At 44.4% G+C, this 13,434-nt stretch overlaps 1 protein-coding gene across 1 annotated transcript in view; it reads right to left on the bottom strand.

Moving 5' to 3' along the window:
• Positions 1-13,434, bottom strand: part of LOC8043304 (signal peptide peptidase-like 2A) — a 46,410-nt gene that overhangs the window by 22,511 nt on the left and 10,465 nt on the right. Inside the window, exons 3-9 of the mRNA XM_029983570.3 lie at positions 11,194-11,376; positions 11,028-11,114; positions 8,912-9,060; positions 7,804-8,006; positions 7,123-7,219; positions 5,780-5,975; positions 4,188-4,262 (exon numbers count right to left, since the gene is read on the bottom strand). Coding sequence (XP_029839430.2) covers positions 4,188-4,262; positions 5,780-5,975; positions 7,123-7,219; positions 7,804-8,006; positions 8,912-9,060; positions 11,028-11,114; positions 11,194-11,376 — 990 coding nt within the window. The remainder of the gene's footprint in view (positions 1-4,187; positions 4,263-5,779; positions 5,976-7,122; positions 7,220-7,803; positions 8,007-8,911; positions 9,061-11,027; positions 11,115-11,193; positions 11,377-13,434) is intronic.

Here is a 13,434-nt window from a genome sequence, read left to right as displayed (position 1 = left end):
TCAGCAAAGAATTCTGGGATTATATTTATTGAAGCTCCACTGTCCACTTGGAACTTGATGGCTTCATTATATTTCCTGTTTCAGACAGTTTCGAAGATGCCTATGGTTTTGCTTTTCTGGACTGTCAGAACAGTTTGAAGTGAAGTCATCCGTGACAGCGTGAACAGTGTTTTTCAATGTATCTTGGCCAAGAAGGCAGAATGGGCATGGACTGATGAACAGAACCATGCGTTCGGAAAATTGAAAGGGCTGCTGCCCCTGCCACCTGTCCTCAAGTTCTATGACCCTGCCAGCGAGAACGGACTGGAAGCCGCGCTGCTGCAACAAGGGTCCCCCATCTGCTATGCCAGACGAGCTCAGAGAGCTACGGAAACCAGGTACGCCCAGATAGAGAAAAACGTTGGCTATCAGGTTTGTTATACATAAATTCCACCAGTACACATACGGAAGAGATGTCACCGTGATTTTAAGCCACAAGCCACTTCAGAGCACCACGAAGAAAGCCCTAGACAAGGCGCCAAAGCGTCTTCAGAGTGTGCTGCTGCAAGTGCAGAGATACGATTTAAAGTACTGTTCAAACTTTTTGTGTGAAAATGAGCATCCTGAAAAAGACGAAGAAGAAATGGGATCCTGAGAAAAGGAATACACGAGATGGACGATTGAGGCTGGCCATGAACGGACGTTACCGGAGGTTCTTAATGTAAATATGTGTACATCAACACTGTTGCTGACCTCACCTACTAACAACCAGTCAGCCGTTCTTACAACATGGCGCCGAAACACGGGAGAGGGCTTAACGAAACGGTGAGAACCTGACTCGACACATCAATGAAAGGTCACAACAGTCAATGCACCAACAATCAACCGGCAAGATGAACAAGCCTTCAACCAACGCAACAGATGGCCAAGGTATTCGCAGCTTCACCGACGCCGACATTGCATGTTTTATCCCACAAAGTACTGAAATTCGAATGGAGGTAGCGTCCCTCTTTCAACATCTGGAAAGTGACCTACCAGAAAAAAGAACAAACCGGCAGAGAGTGACCATACCACTGAGCACACAGGCTAATATAAAACAAACTCTTCGTGGATTTCACCAGGGGACTGAGAGCTACCTTAGAAGAACAACAGGGTGCATCTTCTGACCTAGGATGAACTCTGAGATCAGAGGTTCTTCCGCTCATGTGAAGTGTGCCAGAGGCACAGCCATGCACAACCAAAGGAACCTCTAATTCCACATCCGCACTCAAGGTACCCATGGGAAAGAGTGGGCACGAACATCATGAAGTACAAAGGCCGGAACTTTCTGGTAACTGTTGACTACTTCAGCAACTCCTTCAACCGCTGCAACTGCAGTCATAAAGAAACTCAAGGCACATTTTGCCAGGTACAGCATACCAGCGGTGCTCATCAGTGATAACGGCCCTCACTTTGCATGTGCCGAATTCTCAGAGCCTTACTGAAGAAGGTTCTGGAAAGTGGACATAATTTACAGTTGTCTTTCCTAGATCACCGCAATATGTACACCATGCAAAAACAGAAAGGCAAGTCCAGCTCAACTAATGATGGGCAGGAGGACCCAAACCGTACTTCCAACAACAGATGTCCATCTGAAACCATGCACCTTGAACCATCGAACACAGTGAAAGAACAAGGCAAGCCGAATAGGAGACTATTACAACAGGACTGCGCGAGAGCTCCCCGCACAGAAAAAGGGAGGCACCGTCACAGTGCAACCGTTCAGCCCAAGATCAAAATGGAAAAAAAGTACAGTCGTCAGACATATGGCACCCAGGTCGTACAACGTTGATGTCCAGGGAAACACACTGAGAAAAAACAGAGTTTACCTACGACAAGTGCATGGATAAGCTCCGGCAACACCGGGTCAAAGGAGGAACCCAGTAACTATGCAGGAATCACACCTACTGGTCCAAAAGGTACCAACAGCACACCAGGGCCACCATCAGGCACCCCACCCCGCATGACCCCCTATACAGCTCTCACAGAGGACCCAGGACCAACCAGGCACAGCAGACACCCGAACAGCGGACAGCCCAACCAGTATGCAAGGAGCTGTTTCCGCGACACTTAAGTGACTTTGTAATGTCATAGCCAGAAGGATTTTCTCTCTCAAAGAAAAGAGGATGTTACAATATGTGAATATTGTCAGCATTAATGAGCAGAACGTAAGGGCGCAAGTGAGCTGGTGTATATCAAACATTTTAGTGAAAAACCCGAGACTGAGGTATTGACAGACGACGACAAGGAAGAAAAGGAGAATGTCTCCTTCTCTTCCTTGTCATCGTCTGTCAATACCTCAGTCTCGGGTTTTTCACTAAAATGGTTGGATATTGTCAGTTTCGGTTTATGTTAAGTTTCGATTTGAAGGCAATCATCATCAACATTATACAATGAAGACACAATAAAAAATGGTGTTCCATGGCTAGCGGCGTGTTCTCTCTCGTCTCTTGCTTGACTTGTACGGTCGACCAGTATGGGTCTCAAGGACGCGTCAAATAGTCACTGAAAAGTTTCCTCTTTTCTGGCTGTATACCAGAATCGAAGTATGCTCACAAACTAAGGGCACATTTGTATGCAACGCTTGCTAGGTCTCAATCGCAGTAACAAAAAAAAAAGAGCCGACTACCGTAAAATTCTGTGAGAGCACCCACCAAAATGAAGAGATAAATGGTGAAAAACATGAGGTGGGCTATTTTTGAGGGTGCAACAAAAAAACTATAAAAAAATTTGTGATAAACACTGGGGCACCCGGTACAAACCACATAACATGGGAACTGATACTGGAGACTGCAAACACAGCAAGTTCCCATTTCACGATGCGATAAACCTGCAGTAATTCGCTATGAACTTCTCTGTCACAGGAAAGGATACCCCAGGTTCTGGACACAGCAGGTTCACATTAATTTCATGGTGCAGAGGCCCCGTGGGAACCTGCCATGAACTTGTATCTTATGGGAACGGAAACCGCAGACAGCGGATGCAGCGGATTCAACTTTTACAGTGCAATGAACACGCAGTAATCTGCTACAAACTTGCCTGTCACGGAAACATATCACTTGCGCAGATACCGGACAAAAAGAGAGGAAATTCACTACAAACTTGCATATCACAGGAATGGATACTGCAGATGCAGCAGATCTGCATTTCACGATGCAATATACACGCGGGAGCAACTTGTGTGTTACGGGAAGAGACATCGTGCACGCAGGTCGCAAACAAAAACGCACAAAGCCATTATGAGGTCACGCATGATATCCGACGGGAATCGGAGGGTGGGCGATCTTTCGGAATTTTTACGTTATGGATATTCTAGCAAAAACAAATGGAGGGACGATTTCAAGGGAAAGGACAGTCTTTTATGGTAGATGGCTTCTGCCTACAGCACACCACTCAGAATTTCCATTATAAATTTTTGTGACTTATCTATGGCATCATTCAAAGGTCACAATTAATAAAGATGTGATTAAGAGTCACTTGTAATAGTTATAATGAATTCTGAATATATCTATGATTAATGCCAATGAGATAAAATTTAATTATTGATCTAATCCACTCCGTATATCCACTCCACTCCCAAAGGAAAATTTAAGTATTTTTTTTTTACATTTAGTCTTATGATTGCAACACACAGCAGGGGTATTTAGACAATAGTGACAAACACCTAATTCGGACAAATGAGTAAATGTCTTGTAAATCAATAAAAAAAAAAAAAAAAAGACCAAATCATACTGGTGGTGCCACATGCATAGCAGGAGAAAAGGAAAGTGCATGTGCAATGCTTCGGTCTCATTGTTTGAGCCACATTCGATTTGAGCATCACATTATCTCTCTCTCTCTCTTTTGCTCTACTTCTCAGCAGAAGTTTGGGTTTTGGTGGTTTCTATAATTTAATTTTTCACACATTCTCATTCATGAAGACATATGTATATAAAACACATGGAAAGAAGTTGGGGATGTGCTGACCCCTCATGAAATGAGAAACACATTAAACAAATCTCAAAATCATCTGTAGTGTCCCTTTAAAATGGAACCATAACTGCCGGATAAACTATGCAAAAGTGTTCTGAGATTATATACCTTATACGGTTGATCGTGAAGCTTGCAATCATACCCAGTTCTAAATTCTAATACAATAAGAAAAAATGCAAACAGCAGTGTAATCTTACCATGGTCAAAAAGGGTGTGATGAACACAAAGAAGATGTCATAGAAGAACAGCAAAATCAGGAGCACACTGCATATCTAAGGGAAGACAAGGCAAGATTTAGTTGGCGCATCACACATACCGTATTTTCCGGCGTATAAGAGGCGCATCGTTGTATAAGACGCACCCCCCACTTTTCACAAGTTTCTAAGTAAAAATTAGTATATAAGACACGTCTGTGTATAACACAAACCTATTTGTAGCAGTGCAGCTGTCGCCATCTTTTGCCATTTTAGCTCACCACTTGCGGCTTCTGAGATTCGCGCAGCCTCCGTGACTTCAATCTGTTTTATTTTAGTTTTCTCGACTTTCTTTTTTGTTTTTCTGTTATGGAACTCTAGTTTTGAGAGGTTGACTTGCATTTATGACACATCATTTGCATTGAGCTGTCATAATAGTTAAATAAAAGACATCAACAGGAAAAGCATCAACAGGAGTTCCTTCAGAGTTTGCCAAAAAGAAAAAAAATATACATATAAGACGCACTGCCACAAATTTTGAAAAAAAGTGTGTCTTATACACCAGAAAATACGGTATATATCGCAATGTCCGGTAAATAGCATGACCTTTTCCGTGTAACTGGTACTTTCCCGCAGGGCATGCTAAGGCTTATCATTGTCATTTACAAGCAGCAAACTCTCGTAAACGGCAAATGACGAGGAGCTGATACCGTTTTGGCTCAGAAATGTCATTTAATATGCCAAGATTTCAACGTTTCCGATGCCTCGGCATTTGTTGGTTTCTCTCTGCAAACGATGGTGACTGGCTGTTCCGACCCACTGTGGTAGACGCGTGGGTTTGATAATAAAAAGGCTCGAGGTACACCTAAGCACTTCTTATGAGTTTTGAATGTGAAAGCATGCATGTCATTTTTGCGCACGTCCTTGTGAAGTTGAGGCGCCTTGCTGACATGTCAGCGGCATGAAATTGGCAGCAGGAATCGGCTCGGGCGGCCGTGCCGCTGCCAGAGCTCGCCAGCCGATTTTTTTGCTGGCTCGCTGGTGGCGTGGGCACGCAGCGCGATGGGGTGGCGCTAATTGAGACTGACAGGCGGCGGCCTCCTTCTACTTCGTTTATTTGCCGCTTTGCGTGGCTTTTTGCACGGCTTCAGAGCTGGGATGCCTCAGATCGCAGCTTCACGAATTTATCTGCTGTTTGGCGCGGCTGATGACGTCGGCTCGCTCCAAGGGACCCCCCCAGTTAATGCTTTCACATTAAAAAGGCTCATATTATTTGCGGGACTTTACGGTAGGTACTAGTGAAATGAACATATACCAGAAATTTTACGAGTGAATTAAGTACTTACTGTTAGATATTTGCAACAGGTTTTAGTATTAAAAAAATATATTTCAACCTTTCCAATAGCTTTTAAAAAACAATATTCAAAAAGAATGGCATTCAATAAAACAACTCGCAAGCATCATTGAGCATCTGGAAGATAAGTTGTTGAAATGGTGACTTTTATTCTCATCCTCAATCTCAGCAAGGTCACAGAGAAACACTGCAAAGAAACCCCGACTTTAAAGAGACACGCAAGGAAATCCCGTTTGCTGACCATGAGGTTTGGCATCCGCAGTGTCTTGAGCATGTTGATGCTGAAGGCCACTCCCAGCAGGTCCTGCAGGATCCACGACTGGGGGTGGTGCCTCAGGACGACCCACGTGACGGACACGGAGATGGCAAATATAATCAGCACCAGCTGACGGATCTCCAGGGGTCCGTGGAAGCAGGGGCACACATTCTTGGGGATTCTAAAAAAGGTTGCATGGGTGAAGTGTAGACGACCATACGTTATGCACAAACATAAAGAATGCATCAAGCAAACATGTATCAGAAAGATCGAAACATATGAATGCACAAGCATATAAGAGGCTGTACTTACTAAAAGATGGGCCGATACTTTAAAGCGAGAGCATTAACCGTCCCATGGAGCGAACCGGCGTCATCAGCTTTTGAAGCCGCCCCAAGAAACACGTAACCTCCCCGTCTTAATGAAGCGAAGCCTGTCCTCTGTAGTAGCAATTTAATGGCTAGGCTTGGATTGGCTGGCGTGCGTCATAGTTTCAAGGAACGAGGCTCCCATTGGCTGCCGCACGGCATAGTTCTGAGGAACGCCATTCCACAGAGAAGACTCCTCCGTAGCGGTGCGGCGGCCCGGCTGCCGGTAAGAGGGAGCAGCTGGCTGTAGAGCCAGCAGAGCCCTCTCCGGCAGACTCCGGAGAGGCTGCACGGCCGAGCACAGCACAGTGCGGCCACCTCACGAGGAAGCGCGCTCGGCCGTCTGCGCAACCTCGGAAGTAGCAAAATGTGGCTGTCCATGCCAGTACGCCACAAACAAACTAAGGAAGCAGAAGATTGACATTCATGCTTTCGCATTCACAACTCATAAGAAGTGCTTAAGTGTCCTGGGAATTTTTTTTTTAAATAGAAATCCTGCTTGTTTATTTTCCCACGGTACACATAGATGGCCGAATGTTCTAATCAACATAGGAGGTTCTAAATTATGACCAGTGAAATCATTCCTGGCCCACAAACATTGTGCTTGGTGTCCCAATGAAGACCACTCTCTTGGGTATAATGTTGTCTGCTCTCTCATTTTGTGGGGACTCCTACCATGCATTGCAATTAATGGGTGCTCCGCACTCTGCAGGTACACAGGTAAGTGTTTTTTTTTTTTGTTTTTTCTTAATGAGGTTAGTGAGGCTACACTGACACTGGGCATGATCTTCAAATCTTCAGTGTCTTTTCCAGAAGGCATACCAAAAAGATAATACCTCAGGCTATTCTGATGAAAATGATAGTCTACATTTGGGCTAATATGGTAAACTGAAGGAAGGAGTGAACCTTGGACAACTGGAATGCTAGGCAGTCTCTATATAGTAAGCGACAACTAGTCACCTTGTGATCCCCAGTGGCACCATGTAGATGAGAGGCTCAAGGACACCGATGACAGAGACCACAGATGCCAGAGCAAACATACCAATGATGAAGAACACTGCACAAAAAGAGAGACACAAAAAGACAGACTACAATCAAAAACAGAGATGCATTAAAACAAAATGATGCATGAGGCACATGAGGTGGGCCCCTAATAAACACTTTTGAGACAGTCCTTTACAGGACCACTCCTCTATGCAAATAAAAGAATTGCTAGGCAACCATGTAAAATAAATCGGAGCCTTTAGTCTAGGTGGCGCAAGCCACCACCCCCTACTGAGATCATTTTTTAAACACACCTAGTTGTTGAGAAAAGAGTTGACAGAAACAGCTGGGGCAATAAAGGTGGCAACACTGTCAAATAGTTTCCAAGCAAGTCTACATTTGGCTTGACCTTATGTGCGAGCAATGCCTAGCTACCAGTATGAGCATGTTGCCCCGAAGGATGCTTGAATTGCACGCGCACTTGCTTGGCAGGGACGCTGAAAATATGGCATTTGCTCTTGTTTCTTCTGCTATGCTCACACTTAAAGTGAAATGAAGTATAGGCATGTCTATTAGAAAGGTTAACTGTACAAACATCCACCCATCTGAACCACAACAGCCAGCGAAATTGCCGAAAGTTTAACGACATGAACAAACCCAGGTATTGGAAGAAGAAGTAGAGGAGCAGCAACATGACCCCCATGCAGATGACGAAGAGCGTAACGAGCACGGGTGACACGTCGAGCGAGCTCTCTTCCTCCATAAGGTTCTCAGACTTGGACTGGGAGCCGTCCACGGCCGCCTCACTGGCTGCCGTAGCGGCGCCTGTGTGGGTGCACCGACCGACCTCGTGCTGGTAGCTGCAAGATTGCGGCACCCAACGGTTATCCTGCATGACCAACGTTGCCTGGCACGCATTCACAGCTTAGTTACAAGGTCGCCTTCACGAGCATTTCAAACAATGCTGGGCACTTATGCAAGAAAACTGCTTAAGAAAGAGCAGTTATGTTCTATGCTTTGCAGATGGACCCCTCCAGGAGCATTCTACTGAAGCTGGTGTGATGCGCCTTCAACCATGTCATTCTACCATAGGGTGGAGAAAACCCAAGTTCTACCGTTTTCCTCTCCATTCAGTCGTGTTGCCGTTTTATACAGAGACAACTGGAGGATCACGGTTGCAAGTTGAAATAAGTTTTGGGGAGGGTGTGCAACTATAACATATGTGTTACCACTTTCTTGATCATTCGAAATAAAAAATAATAATAGTAATTATTAATAAATATCAATCGAGATTGATTAAGGAAACGCAAGATTTTTCCAAATTAAGTGTTGGAAAAAGCAAATATAAAACTGAAAAAAAAAAAATAAACGAAGTTATGAACATACAGGTTGAGTCTAAAATTTCTACAAAGTCATAACTTGGGTTCCCACAAATGGAGATGCCAAAGACCTTTACAATTAAACAAGAAAATGCGCTGCTGACGTAAAATGGACTCTCTGATTATTTCCGACTACAAGCTCCAAATATATGTAAAATATGGTGATATTTCCATCCTGAAAAGTTTTGCTATATGAAATATACTGGAAACATGCCACACTATAGGCTGAAATGAGGAGAAAAAAAGAGAGAGGGCACACTTATAAATACCGAGCTTGGGTCAGGAAAGCTCTCAATGGCACGCTGCTTCCAGAGTCCGTTAGATTGCTTTTAATTTCTTGATTCACAAGCAGAAGCATGCAAAAGAAAAGGGACAATAGTACTCACATCTCATGCTTCACTAAGCCCGACCAATATGACCCGACTCCTAAGGTAAACACAGCCACAAGCCAAATTATGATGAGGCTGAAATCAAATGACATTTTCTTCTTTGTAAAAAGTTTTGTTAAAAGAGGCTCCTTGGGTTTCATCAAGCCCTGCAAAAAAAACAAAAAAAAACATTTACTTTTTGGACAATACTTTTAGAACCCTGCAGCCAGGAATCTCCAAAATGTAGCGGTAACTTTGTTGTATCAGAGGAAAGAGTCTGAAGTTATTTCGCAGACCTTACAAACATAATAAGTAACTGCAATTCTGGAGCGAGACATCAATTATAAAATGTTTTCCTACCGGCTCTTTTTAGCATCTCAGCTGGAGCCTGCTTGTCAGATAGGTGTACATGATCCAGCAAGGCTGTTCTTCCGTCTCGCATAATTGCTAATAAACAAAATATGTGTCTTTGGCGTAGAAGAAAATAATAAACAATTAAGGCCCATTCCTTAAGACTGCGTGCCTTAAAACCTTTTAAAGTCTTTTACGACGAGAAAACATGCTGGCACATTGGCGCCATCTATGCGGTGACCCTGGAACTGCGTGAAAGAGTGAGACACGAAATAGAAAACTTACAAGACCGCGAAGTGTTCCACAGCTACCCAATAGGTGGCACCAGCGTCTACTCTCGTCGTAACAGATTTTAAGAGGTTTTGAGGAACATGGTCCTAAGAACTAGCAGGCAAATGAAAAACCTTTAATCGTTTAAACTTTATTGCTCACACACTTCTGGACCACCTCTAAATTGAAACAAAGTTGCTACAAAAAATTCACAGTCAGTTACAGGAAATCCAGATTGACCTTACTCCATTACACATTACTCAGGACAAAACGAAAGTACAGAGTGCCCTCTAAAAAATTTAGCGCTTCTTTTTTCGTCACAAATGTAAACTGTGCATCACCAAATCCTCAATCGGTGCACACACTTTAGTGCTAGTGGTCCAGACCAGATGCCAAAGTTTCAGAGTCTGCCGTTATCTAATTATAAAGTTATAACAGATTTTTAGAAATAAAAATGGGAAAATGGCGACCGACAAAGCCCGTCGATACACGAGACAAATTTTATGAAGTACTGTGAACAGGCTACTGGGAACGAGCCATCAACAGTTTTAGAGAATCACTTATAACTTTTGAATAAGATAACGGCGAGCTCTGAAACCATGACGTCTGGTTCAAACTGCTAGTGCTACGTTTGGGCAGACTAAGAGTTCAGCGGTACTTGGTGTATTTTTGCAAAACAAAAAAGACACTGCAATTCTTCCATAAAACGCTTAAAACATTTATTATAATATACCTTACTTCTTATTAGAGCCATATTTTGGCAGGCGCACAAACTATCAAGCCTCCATGCCACCTCTGAGGCTTCACCACTATCCCCGCTCTGCCTGCGCACCGTTCTCCGCACTGGTTCATATGATGTTTTTTTTGGAAGTGGTGATGGTCTTAGGTATTTCAAAGATGCATTATATATGACGGTATTAGCAAGCCTGTTTCGGACAGTTGCATTGGTTACGTTCAAAATGACTGAAATGACACCAACAATAAAGTCAGCGGGAAAGCTGGTTGCCGCACATAACGTTACAGGCAAAGCAAGAAGTGGCCTCCTGAAAGAATCATGAGCTGCAGTTGTCTCGGTGTCTTTATTGTTGCTATCGATTTGGTTGCTGTGGATGCAGCCAACAGAAAGGTGTAATGCAGCCCTGACCAGCGATTAATAGAGTATAATGGAGAGCTCCATATATCGCTAGATTTTGACAGAGCCCGCAGTAGAAGTAGGTGGTGCGAGCTCTTCCTTTTCATTGCCCGGGTAGTCCCAGTAAAATACTACAATTATTCCAAGATTTTCTGTAAAAATTTTAGATTGAAAAGAAAAACAATGCAGTCTGTACATTTACTCCGGCAGGCTTCTTATTTCTCCGTTGATTGCGCAGCGAGATACAGCAGTATTGCGGCATCACTTTCCCGTAGCAACACTCTGCCCGTAAGCTCAAACATGGGTTGATATGGCATGTGACAGATGGCATGTGAATCTGAACAAGGTTAATTGAGAAGCGTCTAAGAATGCTCCACTCACCAGCAAAGAGTTGCTGGTCGCCTCGGTGACAAATCCAACAACTAGGTCGACGCGCCGAGTGTCGTTTCTGTCAATGATTATGTTGTCCTAGAGAAAAAGAGTAAGGCAGCAGTCGATCAGGCTCAAAACATGGCTGCGTTCGACGTCTGGAGCACACAAAACTCACAACTTTGAACCTCGGCGTGGAAATGATGATGCCGTACGCCTGGGCCGCCTTGAAGTGTAGTACCACCTTGTCCAAAGTGCAGTTGGCAGTGTCCTTGATGAGTGCCACCTTGCCATGCAGGTTAACCGACTGCAGCTTCTTGCACCCGTCATGTGCCGTCATGTTAACCATTTTCATGTAGGGCTGAAAAGCAGAGGCTTACGTGAGGGCCACTTCCATGCAAAGGGGAAGGAAGCACTCTGCTGACACGTGGCACAGCTAAAATCACAGTTGTGAGTTTAGTGTTGCCACCTGCTATACTCTGTTTCACCTTATGTTGTACCGCAGCGAAGGCTAGAAGCGCGAGCTCATAGCGTTGGCAGCTGCCCTTGGTGCACGAGAGCCTGTGCCGCCGAGATGTGCCCTTGAGCAAGGAGCTCACGCTTGTAGCCTTTCCTACGGTACAACACAAGGTGAAACAGAGTATACCAGGATCATAGAGTTTTCTCATGCGGCTTTGGTGGAAGGAGGGAAGAATAACCAGGGGTACACAATTACAATCAGTACATTACAATGTTTTCAATGGATGAACTGGAGATGCCATTGGCATGCAGCTGATAATGAGGGGCCGAAGCTACACATAGCTTTGCTCGCAACAGTTGATCAATGACGAGACAGACATAAGGCATAGATGGATTGGATGCCACTTTAACCCATTCGCTACCAAAGCCGGCGAATCGCCGGGCGTGCCATCAGGGGCCATATTGCCAAAGCCGGCGATTTGCCGGGCTGCATAAATTTCTGTTTTAAAGAGACATTAATAGATTGCGCACTATGTAGACTTCGAGTAGTTTAGTTAGATACATTACCAACAGTTGGTGAGGGTCGTTCTGTTCACTGTGTTTGTATGAGCTTGTTCTTTTGTGTGTAGTCTTTCCCGCTCAATCGCTGTCTGCTTGGAGAAGATGGCAGCGTCCAGGGTACGGTGTTGCCTTTCTGACGATGAAATCATAGATACCCTCATCGGCAGCGATTATGACGGGAAGTATGGTGAGGATAGTGAGTTTTCGAAGCCTTCTGTCGATGACAGGAGCGATTCCGACAGCAGTTCTGAGTCCGAATCACGACAAGAGCGCACTGGTTGTGCGATGCCTAAGCGACCGAGGATGGAGTGCTTCAAGATCTTTCAAACGAGGAAGAATCTGTGAGGGCCTAGTGATTTGTAGATTTGAACAAACCACTTAAGCATGTAAATAAACATGTTTTCCTGTTTTCTCCACTGAGTTTTACTGTAAAAGCTTATTATACGAGCAAAACGGTCACGCCTAGAGTGGCTCTGTTTTAGGGGAAAAACATGTGGTACAACGGCCCGGCAGCGTGCGACATGTGCTGTGGCGAATGGGTTAAACTACCGTAGGATACCATGCATCCGCCCATTCCGCACTAAGTGCCCACCCCAAAAATTTGAAACATCTGAAAAAATCTGCACAGTACATACATATGTAAAATTGATGACCTCACATGTGCCCATACCCTATTTTTTCGCGATTATCTTCAAATTCTGACGGGGCACTCGCTCGGTATTTTATGGTAGGTAAATTACCTAACGTTGAAAATAAAAGTTCTAACCTTTTGCGTTATTTTTTTTTTTTTTTTATGTGTAGGGATTGTTTTCTACCTTAATAACAAACAACATTCGAGTAGATCACTGTAGCACCTATGTTTGAACAGACCTACGAAAGCAGAGAAGCATTTTTGGTCTTCTGTCTTTCCGTCGATTTGTCAAATATGAAACATTATTACCTTCCTTCACCACGAAAATGCCAGTGTTGAGAAGTACCTTAAGTACATTGCACTTGAAGTACTACATCAAGGAGGCTTAAAAAACAAGTAATTAACTTGAAGTACATTCTCGCAGTGCATACTATCGGGGAAAAATGAAATACGAACCAAGGAGCGTGTGGCTATCGATCCAGGCTGTGCCGCCTGGAAGTGAGCCTAGGGGCGAGGGTGCCTGGCCTACGCCGATGTGTATACAACCCTCGCTCGGTGCTTCCCAAGCTTCGGCATTGCGCCTTTTAATGCATTAAAAGCTATCATCACTATCGTTGCTCGCTCCACGCGTGCGGCGCGAGGAAGCTCGCTTCTAGTAGCAGCTTGTGCGAGCGCTGGCTGAGCGCGCGCGCAAGCAGCAAGCTGCCGCACGCGTGGAGCGAGCAAGAATGGATGTGATGAATTTCAGTGCACCAAGAGGCGCAATGC

The sequence above is a fragment of the Ixodes scapularis genome, unplaced genomic scaffold, assembly GCF_016920785.2.
Source record: "Ixodes scapularis isolate PalLabHiFi unplaced genomic scaffold, ASM1692078v2 PGA_scaffold0__279_contigs__length_252992795, whole genome shotgun sequence".
Classification (NCBI taxonomy): domain Eukaryota; kingdom Metazoa; phylum Arthropoda; class Arachnida; order Ixodida; family Ixodidae; genus Ixodes; species Ixodes scapularis.
Note: the sequence above shows the minus strand (reverse complement) of the source record. Positions and strands in the feature narration are given on the sequence as shown.